The 20,032-nt window shown below is 43.4% G+C and overlaps 1 protein-coding gene across 1 annotated transcript in view; it reads left to right on the top strand.

Annotated features, from left to right (window-relative positions):
* Positions 1-7,599: 7,599 nt before the first annotated feature.
* Positions 7,600-20,032, top strand: part of NELL2 (neural EGFL like 2) — a 156,350-nt gene continuing 143,917 nt past the window's right edge. The window contains exons 1-2 of the mRNA XM_061361200.1: positions 7,600-7,879; positions 8,040-8,168. Coding sequence (XP_061217184.1) covers positions 7,825-7,879; positions 8,040-8,168 — 184 coding nt within the window. The 5' untranslated portion in view covers positions 7,600-7,824. The remainder of the gene's footprint in view (positions 7,880-8,039; positions 8,169-20,032) is intronic.

Here is a 20,032-nt window from a genome sequence, read left to right as displayed (position 1 = left end):
GGATGCAAGGAATTCCCAGCTTCTAAAATTGTTTTATCATCAATAGTTATGTATTAAAGCTACTGCAGATCCCCATTAGTTTAACTCCCATAGCCAAGCAACTATGATAAAATACAGAATCTCTAGCTTTACTTGTGCTTGAACAAGTAATGAGTAAAACTGCAAGCGATGCTCATGAGAAATGTCTAGTGCTCAGACTTCTGAAAAACAGACCACTTAGATTAGGACTAATCAAGCATTTTATAGTGAAAATTTTCTGCTAGAAATAACTCAAGAGTTGGGTGCTCACTAGCAATAGAGATAACCCAGGATTAAGCATATGTTGTAATCAGATGAAGCAGGTACTTGAACCCGGTCCTCCTAGCCCTACGTGCATTTCTGCTATTAAGGGAACAAGAAGCATGTTCCAAAACGTGTTAAAATTAGTCAATAGATGCTAATTTTTAAGAAAATATGGGCCCAAATATCTTTCTTCCTTTTGTTTGTTCAAAAAATTGATTAATGGAATTCGTATTAGTATCATGTTCAATAATGATTTTGCTATATGAATTAATGGAGAAGTTAAATTTTGTGGCTAAAATGATACAAAACTTAAATTACCTAATGTACATTTACACTTTGGAAAGGCCAATCAAATTTATTACTAGACTGTTGGTTCTGGCTCTTTAGAATTGGGGTTTCTTTTATTACACCTGTAGGTCTACCCTAACGAAGTGTGGGCTAAGGCTCAGCATGCATTTCTTCTTCCTGATGATGCAAGCTGGGTCTCCCCTTAGCTGCAGGAAAGTGTGGTGAGACTGGGTTCAGAAATCCCCAGGCGTTGCCATGCCAAGGTGCAGTGCTGTTCAAAGTTGCTTCCTCAGGTCCAGAAGCCACCTATGGTGTCCCAGCACTACAACATCTCAGCTAACAAGTCTTCACAGGTCTCAGAGCAAGAGAGGCTGATACAGCTTAGGTGTCTGCACCATGATAAGGACAAGCCCCTTGCAACCCAAGCTGTTCCCTTTCTTCTACATTTTCCCCCTTAGGCAGCAGTAATATGAATTCCTTTAAGAACTGGAGCATGATGTGTTAATGCTACTACACAACGTGATGCTATTTAAAGGCCTTCATCACCAGATAGACTGGTAGAATCGTTGAAACTATTCTAGTTTGCCCAGTAAATATGCCTTTGGGTATGAAAACTGTATGCCTATTATTTGTCAGACATTGTAAGAGATCCTGTGACACTTTCTCTCCCAATGTTGCTGAAGTAATTAGACTATACTAGGAACTGTTAAATTTGTACTTTTGAGGTCATAAGCACATTTTAAACTATTTTTTCCTCTGCCTACAATGCAAGACCCAAAATCTGTCTTTGCTCAACTGAAAACTAAATGGATGCATGTCAGTGACACACCAGGCAGATTGGATTTCTTTTAAATTATCTGAGCTGGATTTGGGAAATATGTTGATATAGCAGCTTGTGCACATGAGAAGGAAAGCAGAGCCCAGTACCACAAGTATTTGATGTTCCTTCCGAGTGATCACGGCCTTGGGGACCAGCTCTGTGTCTAGTCTCTGGTTGAAAGCTGCCTGGAACTTCTCCTTTGACTCCAGCCACCACAGTAAGCTGTAAATGTCATCCCCTAATGTCTGTGACTACCCTGTAAGCACAGCATGTTCTCTAAAATGGCATCTTCTTTTAATGAAAATATAGCCTGGAGAATTCATCAAGCCTCTTGTGATCATTAACAAATTCTGCTGTCAGCTATGGATTTGTTCTGATTTGATTCTCAGCTTCTCGGTTTTGTTTTCCCTTTGTTTTCTACAGTAGTGTCTTCTATTATCAGAAATCCTCTCTCTGCTTTGGCACTCACAGGTGGGATTACCATACTACATTAGGTGGTAGAAGAAGGAAAATATTGCACCCAGCTTCCTTCAGGGACTCATACTCCAGTCAGTGTCTGGCTCCAGTGAGGGCTGTGTAGATTATTTTTCTTTATTACAAGAGTAAAACATACCAGATTAAAATCCTGTCATGCCAGGTTTGTTATCATAAATACTTGTGATGGATATGCTGATCCATTTTTTAATAACGGATAATACTTCAGATAGCAAAATGATCAAAACACAGGGCACACTCAGGTCAAGGTAATTTTATAATTTAACTCCAATCTTGCCTAATTGTTATTGCAGTCTGGACTGACAGAACTGAGATAATTAAACCCTTACCATGAACTATCCTCTTCTTACTTCATATGGTTCCACGCACCAAATACACCACCAGCACTCGTAGCTGGCATTTTCTGTGAAAAGACATTTTTAGGCATCATAATGTGTGAAGGCTGCCAGCAGGGCAGTCTATCACTTCTACCTTACATCAAAGGGATACGCACCCTCTTGGAGGAAGAAAATAAAGCTGGTATGAAAAACAAGACTCTAGCAAGAAAGGTTAATGTGAGCACCTTGCAACTCTGAAGAGTCTAAGTTCAAATTCAGGAAAACGAGAGCACAGACCGCAGCTCCAGCCTTTCTTCCTTGCCCTTGAACCAAACAAGTATCTTTGGGAAAACTTCTGAAAAGTACTTTCATCTCCACCTCTCATTAATGTAACTGCCTCCATTTCTTTCTGTGCTCAAAAGAATGTGACCCTAACAACCACCTGGTAATTTCTACCACTCCTGATGCTGATTCTCCACTCTGATTGCATCAGTCCGCTTGCCAAAGCTGCAACCTCAGGCTCAAGATATGATGTATCCTCAAGCAAAGGTGGTATAAAAACCCAGGAAGACATGAAACTTTAAGTGTGTTCCTTAAATAGCAATAGCCTTTGTTTCACAGCACTGTTTTCTGATGGTAAGTAATTTTCACAATTACAAGTGGGGCAATATCAAATCTTTATGAAACATTCATAACTATAACTAAAATGGGTGATGTCTCCTCAGCTGATGTGTGCTTAAGAGGAATGCTTTTGATGCCAAGGCTTTTTAAGGGGGCTGGTACTGTCATGGTTGGGGGGGTAGCTCAGTCAGTTTGACAGTCTCTGCTGGGTCTTTGCCAAATGCTGCATTTAAATCTCAAGTTCTCTGAGGCTTTCCTGGTCAGAAAGGCAGAGTGCATTTCTGAGATGGGAAACCTGCAGTGTGCAGGATGCTAATACAGGTACCAGCCCTCACCTAGAGGAGGCTGCAAGATGGACAAATTGCAAAGGGAAGATGTGCAAGGAGTGGGTGTTCATGCACGTTTCTGTGTGAGAGAGGGAGAAGAGAGGCAGCACCTCTCTCTGTGGGAAAAAGCTGTTAAAGGGCAGAAAGCATTTGGGGAATCAGGAAGAGGAGACTATGCAAGGCGGGGGGAGCTGTGAGGAGGCTAATGAAATTGCAAAAGCAAATCATCTGCTTTACAGAAACAAGTAGATATGCATATGTGTTGGAGGGAAAGGCTGCCACAGGTGAAGTTCCTACCTCTGGTCATGAATTTAGCAAGAAAAGTCTATATAATAAACGTCTGAGATTTAGTCAAGAACAGCAGCGCCTGAGCTTTGTTCCTCACTGTTGAAGCCATCACTTAGAAAACAAGTGAAAATGAGCGTGGTGGTCTCACTCCCATATGGCATTCTACACATCATACAACAACTATACAGTTTTTATACGCTGTTTTTGTGGATGAAAAATCTGGATCATAATCATATAATAGTGCAGACAGAAGTCCACGTTGAAGGGTATTAACAGAAACCGCTGCAGCATAATTTGCCTGCATTTTCGCTGACTGTAACTAATAAAAGCCCTCATCCCTAGCAGTACCAAATTTACTCAAAAAGCTGCTTCTCTATGACAACAGACTATTCTCCTTGTTCCACTTCAAAAAGTATTAATTATGGAACATCATGTTTTACAAATATTTTTCTGTATAAATGCTGCATTAAAGCACAATAATGTTGAGGAAACAACTATGTGTATTTTGCAATACGAGGAAGACTCTTTCCTATACTCTCTAAAAAAAAGAAGTCGCATCAGTGTTTTATAAGTAGGTCAGTGACAATCCTTACGTATTCCTTAAATTCACATGGACTCTCCAGGTTCCGGCATAGGAATACATGGGTAAAACTACCGTGAATAAAATATTCATGTTTTTCTTTAAAAATAAATAGACACAGATAAGCTGCAGTAAAAGAGGTAATGCTTTCCCAGTGCAAGAGTGTCATCTGCATGCTTTAAGAGCTTTACTCAGTTCAGTTTATTAGCACATAATTAATAGGAGCGTAATTAATATGAGATTCCCTTTGCAGTCATTCATGAATTTGGGGCTTGTAACACATCCCTTAACTGTTTGACATGAAAATTGTTGTGAAATATTAGCCATTATTCAAAAGACCTGTTTTTAGGCTCTAGTAGCAGTTTTGGTGAGGGGGATGTCAATATCATGATATCTATTTAATCCAAAAACCTCATTGATCAGGAGACTTTTTATAAGTCACTTGTATTACAGAGCATCAAAGCTGTGTTCCCAGTGTGCTCCTGCTAATGGGACTGAAGGAATTCAGGCTCACTTACCTGTCCAGCAGGGACATCCCTGCCCAGACCATTTGCCCTTCTGGGAGATCTGGTGGCCAAGTCCAATGTCAGCTCCTCAGAAAGCCTTTTCACTTATACTTGGACAAACTGTAAGTGTGGTACTTTCGACATGCCCATTGTTGTGGAATTGCAGGATGTCATTTCATCTTAGAGGTTTCATAAAGAGAAGGTTGTTTCAGTGTAGATGTTGTAATACCTACAAGCGGATGATATTCTATTGAAAGCCACAGAAATCCTGCAGCCAGATAGCCTTGTATTCTGCAGATGATTCCTTGAGTAATCCCACCTCTTGTGTTTGTAGGGAGCAGAACTATCTCAGCTCTCCTCACCCCCTCCCCACAACCCCTCCCCCTGAAAAAAAAGAAACCAACAGAAAAATAAGCTAACATTGAGATATCTTCTGAGCAATGTAAAGGCTAATATCTGAAATGGGTTTCTTTAGACAGAGGCTTTTATATAGAAAGCATTGCAATATTGTGCTTCATCAATGCAGTTATTACAGATACGTATATGCTATACCATTTTCTTAGGTCTGTCACCCTTTGCCATGTGTGAAGTAGGTTATCATGAGCATCAGTATGAAGTATATGTAGATCTCTTGGCTAAAAGACATAATTTCCATCAAAAGGAAGAGCATTCCAGCCAGATGAAGGCATAAACCTCACTTTCTTCTAGGTATTTCCATAATATCCAGATTTAAGAAGAGACATGCCCAGAAAGACTGTGAAACTGTGTTTTTAGACTGATCAGGAAGTGATTCCATGGGTAGAAATATGTATTAGGTTTAAGCAACTATTTGAAAGATCTAATCATCCATATCATATTCCATGTATTGGTAGAAATTCTTATTTTGCTGTTCACTTACTTGTTGGTTAGCTAAATTGAATCACTATTGACATCTCCGATAGCAGAAACATAGCCCTGTGTAACGTGTATACTGTCTGTCCTAGGCTCCATATGGATAAGCGGGAAGAGATAAAGCAGGTTGGATGGCATTTTGAGTGATTTTTCATGTATGTGACACGAAGATGAGTGGCCACTCCCTGGAGATCTATTGAGAGGGAAATGGATTATAAAAGGGGTGGTCTCCACCTGATTTACATGCTTCCTCCACTCCAGCAGCACCAGTTAATGGAAAATGTCAGGGGCTCCTGGCAGATGCAAAGAACTCAAGGCAAATGTTTGCCTCTTGGTTTGTGCTCTTGTGTGCCTGACTCAACTGGTGGTGGGGCTCATTATGCACCATTATTGCTCTGGATTTTGAAGCCATTTCTTCTCAAATTAATTGTTTCTGGTTCAGTTATCTGTAACCAATGTGATTGAAAGAGCATGAAAGCAATCACCAAAGCGTGGCTGCTGTCCATTAACTCCCGCAAGGAAACACATCACTCCTTAGACCACTCTGGCAGCCAGCGGATTTCGTGAGCTCAGAAGCATGGTTCCATGCCACTAACAGGCTGGAGACATACCTGTGGTATAGAAGAGGTGCTAGGCTGATGAGGATGGGTAGGATGCCACTATCTCCTCTGCCCCTGTAAGATGTAAGTTTAGGGCCACTCTGTGACCAGTTACACAGGTGGTAGCAGTAGCTGGATTCCTTTTTTGGTTTTTAGACCAGTTGCAATGGGAAGTGGCTGGAGAAGCACCTCTCATGGGGCTGTACTGGCTCCACCACCCTCAGGAGCAGCCTGTACCTCTTCTGAGGGTGACATGGGTGGTGCAGCAGACTGGCACTGCTGTGGATTTGGGCTGAAGGACGGGTTGTATTTTTGCACTTTTTGAAAACTCCTTTCTCCTTCCCCCCCCCTTATAGGAAAGAAGGTGTTTGCTTTGTCTCTTCTTTAGGATCTCAGCTGGTTAATCTGGTCTGGAAAAGAGATTTACCATTGACTCCCATGTTCATCTCTGAAAGCAAAAAAAAGGGGGAAAAAACCCTTTTCCTTTCAGCCTTTCAATTTATGATTGGGAAAGATGTGTAAAGGTTACTTGCAAAGATTTTATTATTTGTAAAGATCATAGAGGATAAATTTGGGGGATGTCAATAAACAGCACTGGAATCACCAGCTGACTTCAGGGTCTTACTACCATACATGTGAAATGGGAAAAAAACAAAAACCTTCATATGACAAATACGACAAACTGGCAACAAGACATTTCTGCCTGGCACATTGTGAGTCTGAAAAGGAATGGAAGAATAAGGCTATTCTTAGCCCCCTTTTATAGGCACGCAAAGTAAGGCACAGAAATGTCACTTGCTGGGGGTGAGGAGGGCTTGTTAAGGAACCGAGGACAGGACTGCTGTGTAAAGTCGTCCTTCACGACAGAGCAAATGGGAACCTCCGTCTGACAGCCCTGCGCTAGCTCCGCACGCTCTCATCTTAGTCAACTACTAGAAGCGTCCCGGTTCTCTCCCACCCGAATCACTTCTATTCGTGCTCAGAGACCGAGCTGAGGTTTCGCCAGTGTTTGACAGCTTTGCCTCGGGACGGGAGTTCAAGCGGTCACTTCAAGCACGGGGGGCAACAACAAAGCGCCGAGGCCGCATCGCCGGGAGGCCGGGAGCGCCCGAGGGCTCACTGCTCACTGCAAGCGCCGCCGGCCACTACAGCCGCTGCCTCCCGCGGGGCTACCCGTTGGCCCCGCTCTCCCCGGACCCCGGCCCCGCTCCACTCCACTCCCCGGCTCAGCGGTCCCAGCCCGCCGGCATCCCGGACACCGGGTCCCTCGCCCGCTGCGCCCAGCGCTGCCCGCCGGGCGGGGCGGTGCCTCCTCCCGGCCCGGCGGAGGCGGTGGGCGGCTCCCGCGGCCGCGGCATAAACCGGCGGCCCCGCCCGCTGCCGCCGCTGTCCCCGCTGGACGGCGGGGAGGAGAGCGGAGCTCCCGCGGGAGCCGGGTGGAGGCTGCGGCGGCGGCTCCCCCCCTCCGGCCGAGGGGCTGCGGGGCAGGGGCGCGCCGCCTCCACCTCCACCTCCACCTCCCGGTAGCCGCGGCCTCGCTCACTCGCGCGGCGGCAGCAGCATCAGGCTCCAGCGGGCTCCCCCTCATTGTCTGCCCGCGGGCAGAGGGCTGCTCTGCCCGCCCGCCCCTCGCCTTTGTGTGCTCCAGCAGGCACGGGTTGGCGCTGCGCCCGCCAGGATGCGCGCTGCGGGGCGGCGGGGGGTCCGCTCCTCCCGGTGAGAGGCGGGGAGGGACCCAGCCTCTGCCCCGGAGGTTTTTCACCCGCAGCAGCCGGAGGAGGGGGACTATGGACTGAGCGCATCGGTGTACCATGGAGTCCGGCATCCGCTTGAGCACGCTCTGCTTTCTTCTCTGCCTGGGGCCAGGTAGGCGGATGCTGGACCCTCCGGGAGAGCACCGGGAAGCGGGGCCAGGGGATGCTCGGATACCCGGGCGGCCTCAGGTGCGGGGAGCTGCGGCGGGAGGAGTGGGGTGCTCGGAAAGTTGCCGTGTCGGCCGGTCGGGTGACGGCACTTTCTGGATCAGTTGCAGGCTTTGGCGTGGACCCCTCGCTGCAAATAGACGTGCTGTCCGAGCTACAGCTGGGAGGCTCCGTGGAGGGCGTGCGCCAGGTGCCGGGACTGCACAACGGGAGCAAAGCCTTCCTTTTCTCAGGTACGGCCCGCCCGGCACCGCGCAACTTCAGCGCCCGGGATCTCGCCGGCACCCCCAGCGAGGGAGCTGCCCGCTCCTCAGGCATCCGTCGTCTTTCACCTTCCCCTCCTGTCCCCTTCCCTTCCATTCCTCTTCCCTCCTCCCGATCTTTTTCTCTCTCAGCCCCCCCCCCCTTTTTCTTTCTTTGACTGGTAGACGCTTAATTAAAGTACAGCAGGAACGGGGATGGCAGATGGCTTATTTTGTGAGTCGTGGGGTGCAGTGATGAATAATAGCACCACCCACTCTTGACTGCTTTACTTGGGAAACGCTAAACATACCCCAGTTCCAGCTAAGGAGCTGCTCACTGAAAGTTTCATGTGAATCGAGCAAAACGCTGAAATGAAGTGCCCCGGAGGAGAGAGGCAGATGGCTAAAAATCAGAATACCCTGTTTTTTTATCACGGGAAAGTGACCCTTGTGAGTCTCTGTGTCATACCCTCGTGAGAAACAAAGAATGAGTTTTAGGCTCTCAGGGCTTGGGATTTTTTTTTTTTCTTTGCTAATTTTGGGAATAGAAATAAAATGGTATTCTTGTTCCATCTTTCAAAGATACATTTAGAAGGTTTATTAAAAAAGAATTAAAATTCCTTATATTGTAACTCGTAAGGGACTGTAAAATAACTCGCTGGCTAGCTGAATTTATTGGCATATATTACTTTGCATACACTTGCTTGTTGTAAGTGTATTTCTGAATTACACTTTAACAACACACTTGTAAGTTAAGTGAAGCTGGAGTAAAGAACATCTTCAGAATACCCCCCCATATCTTAATTTAAAAAAAGCCTCAAAATAACCTTTAGAAAGAAGTGTCTTTTCTGAAAGATGATGAAATGCTCCTTAGAAACATAACAAAACAAGGACAAAGAATACGGCTCGATATGTAATGAAGCAAGAGCGAATCTCTACATCAGCCTGTAGTTTTAAAACAGGGAGACTTGATTTGCTGGCTTCTGTGTCATGGCAGGAGTTTCAGCTTGGAGCTGAAAGCGTTTCCAGCGCAACAGGCAAGAGGCAGTGTTTCCCATACAGAAGAGTTGTAATTCAAGCGAGATAAGATCTGGAAAGGGAATTTCTTTCTCATGTTTGCATTAATGAGCTAATTTATCAGAATCTAATAGTTGCCAAAGGCTCTTTTTTTCACTTTGAGGTGACCTCTGTAGCGGTGTTCTTCCCCGGTACAGCCAGCATGTGTCACTCTGAGCATTAATGTGGAAGTGCATAGGCATATGTGTTCGGAAACACTGACACATGCCGGTTTTAAACATCCGTGGTGGGCTTGGGGCTGCAGAGCCGAGCCCTCTGACTGCTTAGAATGGCAACGTGTTTGTGGGGCTCTGGGGTTTGTGTCCTGAAATAGCTGTGACTTTTAAGGTATGGCTCTGAGTTTAGGCCTTATTGTGTTGTAATGGTTTGGGGTGAGGACGAAAAACTCCCTTTGACTTCAATGGTAACAGGATTAGAGGTTTGTAAGAATGAGACTTTTTATTGTATATTTTCTCAGTGTTAGCTCAAAAAAAAAATAATACTGGGTTACTAAGGAATTTTCTGCAAGTTGTTCCCTCTTTCTGTGTAATTACGAGTGTGCATAGTTCCCGAATGGTTTAGCAGTTTAGTCGTAACAAAGGAGATGGGAGTTTTGCGTTTTCACACCAACCTTTTTTTATCTAGTTGAGAAGAACTGGGGGAATAACAAGAACAAAACCACTTGGGTTGAAATGGTGGTTGAAGTCACTCAGTATCCCTGGGGAAGTCTTCAGCGCCCTGCAGGACTGGAGATATTTTTCCTGCTATTGCATACGATGGCTGCAGATTTTCTTATAGTACATGGTGTCCTGACTGAGCAGACAGATTTTCATTTTCAAACTTGCATTTAGAAATGGAGACATTTCCTTCCTTGATCAGACCACTGGGTCCACTTAAGTCACTTTTGCTCTGCTGTTAGAGCTCGCACTGTAGGAACATTGCTGCAATATATGCTTCTTAATGTATGTACTTGCAGAGTGTGATTTCAAGGGTATGTATATGCTGACTTTAAATTTAGGCTTTGCCTATGTGTTTTTTCCTTATTCCAGCTAAAGCCTTAGTCCTAGGCCCAAATGATTTTGTGAAAAGGACACAAATGACTTCAAATGATCTGTGAACGTACTCTGGAAGCTTTTACTTGTGATCCTTTGCCTTTTGGTTTCTTGACATACTGATTTTTTTGTGTTGTACCATATGCATATTTACGACATTTTAGTATGTTGGGTTTTTGATAGGCGGCATTCTCAACTGGTGAAAAGCCTTACTTTACATATGCTTAAAACATACAAGAAGCCTAAATGCTGTTCTTTATTTTAGAAAGAAATTATTAAAGTGGCAGTTTGAACTGCCAATTAAAGGTGTATGATGGGAAAATTGCATGTACAGCTAAAGCAGAGTAGTCTCTTTCTTTCTGTTTCTAGGTGAAAAGTCAGTTTTGACTGCTTAATTAGATGTAGCATCATTTTTCAATACAAGGGGTTTAGCATCTAATTGGCTGTTCTGACAAATTCTTCTTTGCATAATTGATTTTCAAAGAAATTTATATTTCAAAGGTATATTACACAGTAAGCAATTACTCTCTAAAGGTAGTTTTAGTCTGTTACAGTCCAATCAAGAACATTTATATTCCTTCTTATACAGTTCCTGATTTAGAAATAGTTATGGCCATTTGAAATTTGCAGTCACTTGGGCTTGCTTTTTGTGCACCTGTGTGCTCTGTCACTGTACAAATCTTAAAGAAAGTATCTGTTTCTTCCTGAAGATTTGAGAAACAGAACTCTTCCTGTTCAACAGGATTAGATACTGTGTGTGGTCTTGAATTCTTAGGCTTTTTTTAGGTGCCTGATGTTCCTTGGTTGTAGTGGATGGCAGCACTGGAATGCCACCATAATCTGGCTGTAGTTAGCTGCAGGGGCTTCTCTTTCTGGAAACGTGATTTGCGAAGTAATTGTCACTTGCGGGAAGAAAGAATTATGAATAGAGAACAGGAAGAAGTCTTCCAAAGTGCTAGTGTTGCTGTATGTGAACATCTGCCAGCGCTTCCTAGCCAACAGCAGATATTATGATGTCAAAATATGTTGAGAGGAAAATTATTCCTCTGCTGGTCAGAGCAGCAGAACAGAAGTCAGAATATCTACACCACAGACTTCCCTCTGTTGGTGACTGCTTACATAAGTCAGTGAAATTTTCAATACCTTTATTTTCCCTTTGCAAAAAAGGGGCTGATACTAAAGGTAAAGCCCAAATTAGGTGGGTGGATTGAAGTGTAATTAATGTGTTTAAAGAAGGCTCTTGGAGGAGTACCAATTGCCATTCTTTCTTTGTAAATATACTGCGTTAACACAGTTTAAGGAGATTGGTGGAGGTGAAAGTCAGTGTAGCCATTGTCCTATGCAAATATGAAAATCGTGTTGCTGCAAGAGCACTTGTTGCATATGAAACTGCAGGGAAAACTGAACAGAGCCCAGAGACTGCTGAAGGTTTTGGATGGGTCATATTTATCTGACCTGAGTCTACGCTCAGGGGACTTAATGTTAAGCAAATTGAAGATCCCCATGAAGCCAGGCATTTCAACTTGCAGTGGGAAATGGGTGTTCTGAGGTGTGAGAATCTAAAAAAGGGCTACAAGAATAACTTCGTTGCCTCTGGCACTCCTCTACAGTGTTATTCTGTCACCTTCCCCCCTCCCTTTAGATTCTGTATTGTATACATTTTACAGAAAGAGTATTTTGGTAGTCTTTCTGGATCTTGCTTTGTGGTTGATAATGAATACGATGTGTCAGACTATCTTTGCCCAAAGAGTGTAGGTGTAGTAATGGAGACGCTTTCCAACCACCTCCAGCAGGAGTGGAGAGTGGTGAAAGGTACACTGCCAACCAAGTAATGAGAGCCACCAGAAAGGAAAAAAGTATATGCCCATCAGAAGGTGTATATATTCCTCAAAGAAGGGTGGACAGAAGAGTGCGGTCAGATGGTTACAAGCACAGGAACGTGTATTTAAGGGAAAGATGCTAAGTACATGGTAGCCATGAAAATGCTGGAGCTTGTGTATGTGAATGTAGAACTTGGAACTCATTCAGAGGATAAGCTTTTTCCTCTGCCAGTTAGGATATGTAACTCAATATGGTTATAAATAATATTTGATATTTCTGATGAGGAGGGAGCGTTCTAGAGGCAAGATATGGTATATTCTGATAAGGAACAAGATGTGCTATGCTACACCAAAGAAACAATTTAATCTGTCAGTGGGATGCATGATAGGACTCAGCACTCCTGTTCTTTGAATTGGCACTTGCTGGCACAGACTGCTGGCAGAAAGAAAACCCCTAAAATAGTCCTCTTGGTGTAAATTATTTGTTACCTGTTGCTGCATGACTGGATCATTAGTCCATTATTTTAAAGTTCTAATGAGACAATATTACTATATATCTAGTATCCCTTTGGAAAGATGACAGGTTTTGGCCCATGACATCATCTCTGGACATTACTAAATAAAGGATCTAAACAGAAAGCTTTAAAACTAGATGCACATTAACTTTCTCCCATAGAAACAGGCTTTATATTGCCTATGTGCTTCACACGCACTTTTTTTTCCTTGCCACCTGTCACTGAAACTATGGACAGATGCTTTCTCCAGGTTCCAGCTGAGCCTGCTGAAAATATTACTGTTCCCAGCTGTTTGTCACCACCTGGGAGCTAGAGGTTACTGTCCCCACAACTTTGCCAAAGCAAGAGATTATATGAGCATTCCCATGTCTGTTGATAGCAGAGTTGGCTAGCATCAGGAGTGAACCTGGCTAACTGCAGTGACATGGATTAGAGAGTCCTGTAAAATCCCATTTCACTAGCTGTACTTGTCTCCCAGAGGAGCAGTAACAGACAGCTGGGGGAGAGGTTGCTAATGTTGCCAACTGGCATGGCTGACATGCTGACTGCAGAGTGAATACCTATCTGCAGCTTTTTCTGCCTTGGAGCAAGCTGGTTTCTCTCAGAAGCACTGAATCCTCAAAATGTGGGACCTCCAGCATGGCAATCATCTGTAGATAATAACTCCAAGAGTTTTTCAGCGACAAAGAAAGCCCTTCACCCCTTAGTTTTCAGAAAGACTGAAATAATAGATTTTAATTTTGATAAGTACTGAAATGTGTCTCAGTGTTAGAAATGCCTAATGTGAGCAATTACTCTATGACAACGTAGTAGCCAAAGAGATCCAGGGTTTGCTGTATTTGAAGCAACAGCTTATGTTTTCTTCCCACTGGTTCTATCCTCTTCCCCCTCTGGCATGTTCCAAAGTAGCCTCCGTACCCATGCAAACAGTAACCACTGTGGTATGGCACTGCCAGGGTGGTGATCGATGCTGCTGGGGAATGGAGTTGGATGTTGAAGGAGAGCCCTGAAGAGCTGGGCTGCTTCTGTTGGGGCCTGTAGAGCAGGGATGGCTGCCATGACGTATCCCCTTGCTCCAGAAGAACTGAATATTTGCCATCCTCTTCCTCCTCCTATTAGTAGTGGTGCCAAGAGGAGGTGTTTGGGAAGTGCCTGCTGCCTGAAGAGCTTGCCCAGATAAAGGAGGGGAGGTAGTATGAGAATCCTGCATTCAGCTCCCATCCTAAACCATACTGAGAACTAGGCTGCGCTTACCCGCTGTGTAACCATACACTGCTGAGTAGTCATGAATATGTCTAATACTGGAGAATGTGCTGCTTGGCAACTACTGCCATGCTGGCTTATCAGTGAAATAGAAGTGGAAAAAAGTTATGGGAAGAAAAAACTTGAAATGTTGCAAACTTGTGATTGATGCTTGTAATGGTGCAGCAGAGGGTGAGGAAGTGAATGGGAACCTAATTTTTGGCAGATAACATGGAAATGCAGGCTTTCAGAGAAGGAAGTCTTGTGATCCCTCTATGTAATCATTAATGCATAGTTGATAACAAATAATGTTAAAGGAATGACAGGAAACTTGGCTTGCAGCATTTGGGGATTGCCACTGTTAATGCTGAAAGTTTCAGTGTTGCTGAGAGTGTATATTAGGCACATAAAGCATCACAAAAGTATAAGTGTAGAACAATAAAGTTGTTTTAAGTACTGCTCTAAAAGTTATATCATTGTTTATTGCAAGAAAAGGCATTTCACATGGATTTCTTTCCTTTGTTTTTCTACAGTGGGCTTTTTGGGGGGAGGGAAAGGAAATAAGCAGAAATTAAATATTCCCTCATAAATACTTTTGTCTCTTGCCATGTGTTTTGATATGGGCTGTTGTCATAGAATTATAGAATGGTTTGGGTTGGAAAGAACCTGAAGATCATCTAGTTCCAACCTCATGCCATGGGCAGGGACTCAGACAAGACTGTGTTGCCTGAGGCTCTGTCCAGCCTGGCTTTGAACACTGCCAGGGATGGAGCATTCACAACTTCCTTGGGCAACCCATTCCAGTGCCTCACCACCCTCACAGTAAAGAATTTCTTCCTTATATCTGACCTAACCCCCCCCCTCCCGTTTAAGTTGAAACCCATTACCCCTGGTCCTGTTGCTACAGTCCCTGATGAAGAGTCCCTCTCCAGCATCCTTGTAGGCCCCCTTCAGATACTGCAAGGCTCCTATGAGGTTTCCACTCGCCTTTCAGTCTCTTAAGTTCTTATAGAGCATGAACTGTGGCAGAAGCCTCATTGTGGGGAGAGGAATGATACCTTCTTGCTGATGTAGGCACTGTCCCTTACCTGCTCAGATCCCCTAGGGAAATGTTGCCAAGCAGTGTGGCTTCTATGGCTTTGTCTGGGCTTGGTGGGACAGCTGCCATTTCCAGCCTCTGCTACTCCAGCCTTTGGAATGAATTAGTATCCATGTTTACTAATTGGTGAGAGTGTGACTCCATTTAGGGGGATGTTGTATTTTATTGTGTTCTCATGGGCTTGACGCAGGCTTTTCACAGCCTGGTTGTACCTAATATCTGCAGTAAATTGAAGTCCCTGGGGATTTGTTTTCTACTGGGACAATGCTGATTCTCTAAAACTTCTTTTTTAAGGAGAACTTGGTTGTTCAGGTTAATTCAAATAACCATGATCTCTTCATATGTTCACTATCACCCAAAACCATTCATACTGATGAATAACAGACAGAATCACATTTGCATTGTTCCTACCTTTGCAGTGAGGCCTCTTCTAAAATGCTGCAAGTACAAAACCCTTTAGCCTAGTATTATCTCAGGGCTTGACCTGGCGTATTTGTTGGAAAACTGAAGATGAGTATGATGTGCTTGTATGGAAGGCAAACACATGGAGAGGGTGTCAGTATGGTGGTGCAGGGCAGAGCCCTGGTTTGTGCTCTGAAAAGGGTCAGGATGGAAGGATGGAGGAGTGGAAGCCAAGGATGCCTCTCTCCAAGTTGATGTGCCTATCAGGAGCAGCTGAGTGCAGATGGCTGCTCACTGGGTAGCTGCTCCTGGCAGTGGCCTTGGCTGAAGTTAAAGATGTGATGTTGACAGCAGGACAGCTTCTGTCCTGTGTGCCAGAGAGAACCCAGCCCCTGCAGCCTGTGTACTCTGAGAGAGGGATGGTGACTCTTCTGGGAAGCTGTCAAAGCCCATCTTTCCGTATTGCTGGGGGAGGATTGCATTTGCAAGGGGTAGTGACAAGGGAAAATGGGGTCTTGCTATCCTTATGTAATTGCTTTTGCTGTGACATAGTTCTGTAATCACGAAGCATGGCTGAGACTAGCTGGGTTAATGGGTTTTTTTATGGTTTCTCCCCTCCCTGCAGTGTGGCTTGTTCTCCAGTGAGATTCACAGAGGACCGCAGCATTTCCTACATGTCCTTTCATCAAAATCAGTCATAATGTCTGTTTTTCCCCCACTGCTTGCTTATAAGATGTGGGAAATAGGTTTCTTACTTTCCCCTGCCTTGCATATGTTCTTCTAGTCTGTATCCTCCAGGGCATATAGGTGCTGGCTTGGAAAAATAACTCCAAGAATTGCTAACTTCTCTGCTTCCACTGAGTCTTAAGGGAGCTACAGAGCTTAGTTTATAAGTTATTTAAAACCAGTGGGTAAGAGCTGGAAGATTATATATAGCTGTCATGGGAAACTGTACTTCCATGTAGTGATTCTTCAATTCCCTGTGTATTGTCCCATCTGGTTGTGTGCCAAGGTGCAGATCTCCTACCTGCACTGCTGCAGTACAGCTGAATAAGCAGTAAAAGAATTATTTTGCATTGACTTTTTTCCCCTTGTCAATCTTTTGTCTCAATTCCTCTATATTTTGTCTCAGAACTGATAATTTTTAACTGATAATTTTTCCATTCTCATGTTTGTCCAAAGGATTTCTTCTCAGGAAAATCTGAGAAGAAATATGATAAGAAAGGGTACTTTAATTGTGCGGGGTTTTATTTTTGCCTTGCCTGGTTGTGTTTTCCATCATAAACACCCACTATGAATGTTCACTCAGGTATGCTAGGTAGATGTTACTGAACTTTAAAAACTTAAACTTGTAGCAAATAAGTTATTCAAGTTATAGCCCCATTTATGGAGTAAATGTAATTTTTTTGTCTTTTTTTTTTCTTCCCTTGTAAACCCCAGAATCATAGAGTTGCTTGGATTGGAAAGGATATTCAAAGGTCATTTAGTCCAATCCCCTGCAATGAGAAGGGACACCTTCAACTAGATCAGGTTGCCCAGAACTACGTCCATGTCTAGGTGGGAAAAAGTGCTCTAGCCATTTTCAACGTGGAAGAATTTTACAGCAAAAAATTCTCATTATTTGTTATGTTTGCCAACATTTAGTTTGCATTTCCATTTTTGGGGGTGTGTGGTCCTGATGACTCCAGAGAGAAGTGTGAGTTCAGAAAACTGACATTTTTGTTGAGCCATCTTGGCTGATGCTGCTCACAACTATGTTGTTGTAAGGTGCTAAAGCAATGGGCATGGTCTAAAAGGAAAAGTAGACTAAGAGTGTTCACAAGGTTTTTAGCAGATTAACATATTTGCAGCAGCAGCAACATTGTTACAATAGACTGTAATATTTCCAAAGGAGCCATTACAATCAATATTGCCAGTGATCCGTAACTGAGAAATCTTTTAGTGGAATTTGAGTGGCAATTTCACCTCTCTGAAAACATAGAGGGAGTATAATAAGAAAAAGTCCTCCAGTTTTAGAGTTGTGCTCTCTGGTACAGCAATGTTTATAGTTTCCCCAGCTTAAATGGTTATTTAAGTATAATAAGAGGGTGTTAACATCCATACTGTTTATCCTATCAAGAGAAGATGACACATGCCAGCCTTGACTCCATGCCTGGAAGTCTACCAGTCTCTAAATACAGTTGTGTAATGATCCAGAAAGTTCCAAAGGAGCTTTTGTGTGGTTGAAATCAATAAGTTCTATTTTAATAACTCCCCAAGCACGCATCTGTGTATTGGGCCACAGCTGTTCCAAAGGCACTCATAAGATTTCCTGTAACATTGGCTAACATCCTTTGAACTTGAAACAGCCTGCAGTTTGCTCAGCACCCATTCAGGGAGTGGGGTGGACTTGAGGAAAGCTCTGTCTACCCTGTTCATTGATGATCTTAAGGATCCCTGCATACACTGTTAGTGTTTGAAGCATAAGGAAATGTAGTGAAATCTGGGAGCTTGAGGGTTTTTTTAAAACTGAGATTGCATCTGGGTTATTGCTTTCACTCTGGGTTTCTCTAGAATTTACTGATACTTTTCTGAAGAGAAGAACATCAAACCTGATTACACAGCAAAAAGGACTGGCATACTAAGAAAGCTTTTGAAAGAACCTGTGTATGTGCAACTTGTCCAAAGAATGACAAAAGTGTTGTATAAGTGTCTACTATTAGAAGATTCTTAGAGGTTTAAAATGAAGGAATTATTTAATGTTTGAAGAGGTAGAGGTAAAAGTAGCATAATGATGTTAGAAATAGAAAGGATTTAAGATAAAAGGAGGCTTTCACAATGAACTAGTTTAGATTGTGGAATAGCTACTGAAAGGAAGTGGTGGAAATCTTCAGAGTTTTGATTTTGTAGGAGATAGCATGAAATAAATAGTCCATGAAACATTATCTATGTTGTAGTCATTGTGTGATATTGAGTTAATGTGCTAAGGAGGGGATGGGTGTCTTTCTGTACTCTGGAGATCTGGAGCGTTGGTGGAGTTATTGTAGTATAAGGAGAGATTTTCAATGACACAAAGGGGCATTGAACACCTGATACTCAATAATCAAACTGGTGCCTTTGAATTCTCCCTAAAACTACTCTTTGGGGCACTTGAGTATCTTTTAATGGTACTCAGTTAAAACAAGTCTACAAAAGCAAAGGAATGTGGATTTGAAAGCATTTCTAATTTTAATACATCCAAGTTTATAAATTGGGCATATGTCTAGAACCTGTAGCTGATTCACTGGGGCTAGCAGGAGCATTCACAGAAGGATGAATTCCATTCATATTTGGCTTAAAACTTCTTGCCGGAGAGCCTGAGCTCTGGTCCTCCCCAGCTTCCTTGGTACCTCTGACAACAGTAGCTTGTCTCCCCCTTTATATGCTTTCTGTCAGTCTGCCCTTCTTATGGGTGGTTTCCTTGGTATCCCTACTCTTTCATGTTCTCGATTCAAAATCCTTCTAACCTTTCCTATTCCAGGCATCAAAACAGGTATCACATGAGTAGAGGTTTTTCCAAGCATGTCAGTATAGCTGATGGCATGGGTGTCCCTCCTCTCCTCTCAGGTGTGGTCTCTCTACCCCTTCCTCCTCATTTCTGCTGATACCTGAATTCTCTTTACAGTTTCTTTCCTTACCCTTCCATCTGCTGCTGTTTGCACAGTCTGCTGCTGGAGACCTGTGGCTAGCAACAGAGTTTTTGGATGTATCTGGCATGCTTCAGATGTAATGTTTTTCCACTGATGGCCTCCTTCCCCCTTGCCTCACTGTGATGTTTTTGCTGTGGGGAATAAAAGTTTGGGTTTTCTGGAGCTCTAAGTTGTGACTGTTGACCGTTCTTGTGTCAGAAGTTACTCTTTCATAGAAACCACATCAGTGTGGTCATTTGGGAAATTAGGATGGATCTCATGCTGCTGCTTCAAGCTCACTATTGTGCTGTATGAAAATCAATCAGCCTAAACACTTAGAAGTTTGGAGAGCGAAATGTAATTAACCCTAATGTGGGTAAAGACCAGTTATACCCTACAAAACCAGAGGTGACTCTTAACTAGGATGAGAGATCCAAACCTTTGCAAAGAGGGATAAACCAGTTCTATTGGGGGAAAAAACCATAAACCCTCCAGGTCATCCACAAATGATTGGGGTTGGGCTAGATGATCTCATGAGGTTTCCTCCACCCGAAGTGATTCTGTGAAACACAGTCTGCAGGTGGAAGGTCCTCAGGAGCAGCAAACTGACCACAGGCAAAGGAGGTTTTGAGAGAAAATGACTGAGCAGAGAGCATGAGTAGGTCTTGCGGACACTTGAAGGATGAGAAACAAGAGGGCGGGTGCTGTGGTGTGTTGCTCAGAGGGTACAGGAGTATCTACACCAACCATTATCCTAATCCAGAAGTGCCATGGTGAGTGTTAATCTTCTACAGTGTGTCATTGCATGACCCAGTTCACCCCTAGAACATATCTTTGAGAAGCTTGAATTGTGTTTTAACTCTTTGGAGAAGAGTTGTTAATGTAATCCAGCTGCATCTACACCTAGCATAACCTGCTTGTATGGTTTATTATTGCCATGAATTTTGTACTTTGTTTTTAATTGATAAGGCTTTGTTTACCTTCAGTAGCCTGCTTTTTCATTTGGAAAAGGCTGACAACAC

The sequence above is a fragment of the Neopsephotus bourkii genome, unplaced genomic scaffold (assembly GCF_033783945.1).
Source record: "Neopsephotus bourkii isolate Nb327-2 ecotype Australia unplaced genomic scaffold, CSIRO-AGI_Nbou_v1 NB_1053, whole genome shotgun sequence".
NCBI lineage: Eukaryota > Metazoa > Chordata > Aves > Psittaciformes > Psittacidae > Neopsephotus > Neopsephotus bourkii.
The sequence above is the reverse complement of the archived record's forward strand: the minus strand, read 5'-3'. Positions and strand labels throughout refer to the sequence as shown.